Source organism: Nicotiana sylvestris, chromosome 10 (genome assembly GCF_000393655.2).
Source record: "Nicotiana sylvestris chromosome 10, ASM39365v2, whole genome shotgun sequence".
Classification (NCBI taxonomy): Eukaryota; Viridiplantae; Streptophyta; class Magnoliopsida; order Solanales; family Solanaceae; genus Nicotiana; species Nicotiana sylvestris.
The window spans coordinates 96975161-96980751 of NC_091066.1; the positions used below are offsets into that span (position 1 = coordinate 96975161).

At 43.6% G+C, this 5591-nt stretch overlaps 1 protein-coding gene across 1 annotated transcript; it reads left to right on the forward strand.

The window, feature by feature from the left end:
• The first annotated feature begins 217 nt into the window (after positions 1-217).
• LOC138879711 (uncharacterized) lies at positions 218-2121 on the forward strand. Its single transcript, XM_070159345.1, has 2 exons — positions 218-419; positions 773-2121. Exons 1-2 carry the CDS (start codon positions 218-220, stop codon positions 2119-2121), a joined length of 1551 nt encoding a protein of 516 aa, XP_070015446.1.
• The last annotated feature ends 3470 nt before the right edge of the window (positions 2122-5591 follow it).

The following is a 5591-nucleotide window of genomic DNA, read 5'->3' on the forward strand; positions in this document are numbered from 1 at the left end:
CAAAAATGCAGCTGATGGATCTTTCATGGACAAATCATTTGCAAGAGTGACACAAATCTTGGACAAAATGGCAAACCATAACCAAGCATGGCATTCAGAGGATACTATCGGAGGAATCTCATATGGCTCTCCTTCCTTGAGAAACTTAATCAAGTAAAATCAAGAGAGGGATCAAGTGATTGTCGGGCTTGCAACAAATGTAAATGTGCTGACAAAGATGTTTACCGAGAATCAGACAAAGAAAGTGAATGCAGTGGAAGATGTCCAACCCATGTTAGATGAAAATTTTGAGGAAGCAAATTATATCAACAACCCTCAAGGAGGGTATCAAAGGCAACCCTACCATGGTCAAGGGCAACAAAGCCAGTGGAGGCCAAACCCGCAAGGGCAAGGCAACCAACAATGGAGAAATGACCAAGGTAACTCGCATCAAGGAAATTGGAACAATAACAACAACTTTGCAAACCAGAGCTCCAACCCGTATGTTCCCCCAAAAGGTCATTATGCAAATCAAGGGTCGTCAAGTGAGTCAAAGTTAGAAAGCATGCTTGAAAGAGTATTGCAAAACCAAGAAAAGTCTGTCGCGTCCATGAGAAACATGACCGAAGTTGTTGGCTCTCACAACGCATCTATCCAAAAGTTAGAGATGCAAATGAGAGACCTTTCAAGAGAGCAAACCCAAAGCAAAAGGGCAACTTCCTAGTGATACCATTGCGAACCCGAGGAGTGGTGGAAGTGGCTCAACTTCTCACATCATGGCAATAACTACTAGAAGTGGGAAGGTTTTACAAGGTGACATTGAGCAAGAGGTTGTTGGGGAAGAAGCCGAACAAGAAGTTGAAGCAGAAAAGCAAGGGGTTGTTGAAGTTGAATGGGTTCCGGAAAAAAGAGAAGGTGCAAGAAGTAAACCAAGAAGGGGTGAAGGAAAAGGAGAAGGAGACATCAAAAGATCCACCTCCTATTCCTAGACCTCCTCCGCCTTTTCCTCAAAGACTTATTAGAAGGGTTGATGATAGCAAGCTTGAGAAATTCTATGATATTCTAAAGCAATTATCGGTGAACATTCCATTCTTAGAGGCTTTTCAAGAAATGTCGGGGTTTGCCAAATATTTGAAGGATTTGATCACCAAAAAGAGGACCACAAAGAATGAGGTGATAAACATGACTCACCCGGTTAGCTCTATTATTGCCACAAACCCTGTCCAAAATAAAGAGGACCCAGGAGCATTTACTATTCCATGCACTATCGGGGAGCGTGATTTTGCAAAACCCCTTTGTGACAATGGGGCTAGCATCAACTTTATGCTACTTGACATCTACAAGCGAGCGGTATTAGGGATGCCGAGGCCAACAAGCATGAGGTTACAAATGGCCGATCGATCTATTAAGCGACCGGTAGAAATTGTTGATGATGTGATTGTGAAAGTTGGAAAATTCCATTTGCCCTCCGACTTTGTAATTCTTGACTGTGCTATTGATAAAGAGATCCCTATCATCTTGGGTAGACCATTCCTAGCCACGGGAAGAGCACTCATGGATTCGGAGCGAAATGAAATTAAGTTCCGGGTGAATGATGAAGAAGTCACATTTCAAGCAAGCAAGGGTATGAAATTACCCCATGAGTATGAGAGCATTTCAGTGATAGATGTGGTTGATGAGGTTGAAGATGCTGTCAAATTGAAAATGGAAGAACAATGCCTTGGTGAGGCATTGGCGGCTATCTTGGTAAACTTTGATGGTGAGGACATAGATGGGTACATGGAGTCGGTAAATGCATTGGAGGGTCTTGGATCCTATACTTACACTCCGGAAAAGCTTTCTCTTGACTTGGAGAATAGGGCCACACCTCCCGCCAAGCCATTAATCATTGAGCCGCCACAACTAGAGCTTAAGCCTCTCCCGCCGCACTTAAGGTATAAATTTCTTGGCTCTAATGATACTTTACCCGTAATCGTTTCGTCTTTGCTAAATGATGTGCAGGTAAACCAATTGTTGGAAGTCTTGAAAGAACATAGGCAAGCCATTGGATGGACCACTGCAGACATTCGTGGAATCCCTGCGGGAATTTGTGAACATAAAATCCAACTGGAGAGCGAAACAAAGCCAAGTATGGAACATTAAAGGCGGTTGAACCCGTCAATGCAAGAGGTAGTAAAGAAGGAGATTATAAAGTGGTTGGATGCCGGGTTAGTTTACCCCATTGCCGACAGTTTGTGGGTGAGCCTAGTACAATGTGTGCCAAAAAAGGGTGGCATGACCGTGATCGAAAATGAGAAGAATGAGCTCATTCCAACGCGAATTGTGACCGGATGGCGAGTTTGTATGGACTATTGGAAACTTAACAGTGCTACTTGCAAGGACCACTTCCCTATGACTTTTATTGATCAAATGCTTGATCGGCTAGCGGGGAGGTCATTTTATTGTTTCCTTGATGGTTACTCTGGCTACAATCAAATCAACATCGCTTTGGAAGATCAAGAGAAAACTACGTTCACTTGCCCGTATGGAACTTTTGCTTTTAGCCGGATGCCATTTGGCTTGTGCAATGCTCCGGCCACTTTCCAAAGGTGTATGATGTTCATATTCTCCGACATGGTTGAGGACTTTCTTGAAGTCTTCATGGATGATTTCTCGGCGGTTGGTGATTCGTTTGAGCACTGTCTTAACAATCTTAGACAAGTGCTTAAGCGATGCGAAGGGACCAACCTTGTGCTAAATTGGGAGAAGTGTCACTTCATGGTTGACGAAGGCATTGTGCTTGGGCACAAAATTTCAAAGCATGGTATTGAAGTCGACCGGGCAAAGATTGAGATTATTTCTAAGCTTCCTCCATCGACCTCCGTGAAAGGTGTTAGAAGTTTTCTAGGGCATGCTGGGTTTTACAGGCACTTCATCAAGGACTTCTCCAAGATAGCTAACCCCATGTGCAAACTCCTCGAAAAGGATGCCAAGTTTGTGTTTGATGAGAACTGTCTTAAAGCTTTTGAGGAGTTAAAGCAAAGGCTCACCACGGCACCCATTATTGTCACGCCCGATTGGTCATTTCCTTTCGAGCTCATGTGTGATGCCAGTGGTGTAGCCATTGGAGCAATGCTTGGCCAACATCACAACAAAGTTCTCCACCCGGTGTACTATGCAAGTAAAACTCTCAATAGGGCACAAATGAACTACACGGTAACTGAGCAAGAGCTTCATGCTATTGTGTATGCTTTTGAAAATTCCGGGCTTATTTGTTAGGGTCCAAGGTGGTGGTATACATTGATCATGCGGCTCTTCGATATCTCATGGCAAAGAAGGATGCAAAGCCTCGATTAATTCGATGGGTCTTGTTGTTGCAAGAATTTGACTTCGAAGTCAAAGATCGCAAGGGAACTAAAAATCAAGTGGCAGATCATTTGTCAAGGCTTGAGGAAGTAGGGAGACCACAGGGAGATCTTGAAATCAACGATGCATTCCCTAATTAGCACATATTGGCATTATCTAGCCCTTTTGCTCCTTGGTTTGCCGATATTGCTAACTACTTGGTTAGTGACCTTATCCCGGACAGATTGGAATCTTATCAAAGAAAGAAGTTTTGAGAGACTGCCGACAATACTATTGGGAGGAACCATACTTGTTCCGTGTTTGTGCTGACAATATTATCAGAAGGTGTGTTCCCGAAGAAGAGGTTATGCCAATTCTCAAGGCATGCCATGACTCACCAGTTGGGGGTCATCATGGAGGAAATCGGGCGGCGGCTAAAGTTCTTGAATGTGGGTATTATTGGCCTTCCATCTACCATGATGCCAATCAAATGGTCAAGGCTTGCGACCAATGTCAACGACAAGGTTCAATCTCCAAGAGGCATGAAATGTCAATGCACTATGTGATGGAGATAGAGATCTTTGACGTGTGGGGAATCGACTTCATGGGCCCCTTTGTAAGTTCTTGCAGGATGAAATACATCTTGGTAGTTGTGGACTACGTGTCCAAATGGGTTGAAGCAGTTGCCTTACCAAACAATGAGGCAAGGAGTGTGACCGCCTTCTTGAAGAAAAACATATTCACTCGATTTGGCACTCCTAGAGCCATCCTTAGTGACGGTGGATCTCATTTTTGTAACAAGGCATTCTCGGGGCTGCTTGAGAAATATGGCGTAAAGCACAAGGTGGCCACACCTTATCATCCGCAGTCAAGTGGTCAAGTTGAGGTTTACAACCGGGAGATCAAGAGCATTCTTGCAAAAACTATGAACGCAAATAGGACCGACTGGTCAAGGAAGCTAGATGATGCATTGTGGGCATACCGCACGATCTACAAAACCCCTATTGGTACTTCTCCTTATCGGCTAGTCTTTGGTAAAACATGTCATCTACCCGTGGAATTGGAACACAACGCTATGTGGGCGTTGAAAAGGCTGAACTTAGAGTGGGCTGAAGCTGCAAATTTGAGGTTAACACAACTCAATGAAATGGAGGAATTCCGGTTCCATGCTTATGAAAGTGCAGCAGTGTACAAAGAACGGATGAAGTTTGTCCATGACAAGAAGATCTTGAAAAGAGGGTTCAAGACGGGTGATTTGGTCTTGCTCTTTAACTCAAGGCTCAAATTGTTTCCGGGCAAGCTTAAATCAAAATGGTCCAGTCCATTCAAAGTGGTCAATGCCTCTCCTTATGGAGTGGTGGAATTAGAATCAACAGATGGGTCTCGGACATTCAAGGTAAATGGCCAACGCATCAAGCACTACTTGGGCACTGATGGAGAAAAACATTTGGTGGAGCAGCTGGCTCTCAAAGATGGTCCATGCCTGACCATTGAGTGAAACCAAAGGAACATCAACTTCGTCGTGCCGCGACGTTAAATCAAGCGCTTCATTGGAGGCAACCCATGTGTGGTAACATTCTTTTGTTTTATGAATTTTTAATTTTTGATAGATAGATTTATTTGAGCAATTTAAAGTGTGTGTCAGAGTGCAGGGGGTTCAAAAGATCACAACAATTGGCACGAATGAATAAAAAGAGGAAGAAAAACCACTAGGTGAATTTTGCGGCACAAATGCGGTCGCATTTTAGCTATGCGAACCGCACTCTGACCGCAAACCTAAGCAGAGATTTGGGGTAAAATTGTGGTTGAAAATGCGGTGAGGTGGTGCATTATATGGTCCGCAATTAATTTATGCGACCGCATTTTGCACCGCATTTGCCTCCCTTCAGCTTGGTCCTTAACCTCATTGCATAACACACATGTGGTCGCACTGTGTGTTATGCGGTGTCCTATCCATCGCAGAATCGACAAGGTAAGTCCGCATAACCCTCTCGTCTCTCACTCACTTAAAACAAAAAAAAAGGAGGGGGGAGTAAAAAGAATACAGAAAAACAAAATGAAAAAGGGGGAAGAACACGAACGGACTTTGAACCAAATCAAGCTCAAATTGTGTGCAACCAAAAGACTCCATTTGTCACACTAATTGTCCCAATCATCAAACTCTACTGGTATGTACCCATTTCTCCCTCGTTTTATCTTTGATTTCCATTGTAGGTTCAGAGATTTTTCGTTTAAATCCTGTGCAAAAATGTGTTTAGATGCTTGTGTAGTTGCTTTTCTGTAGTGTA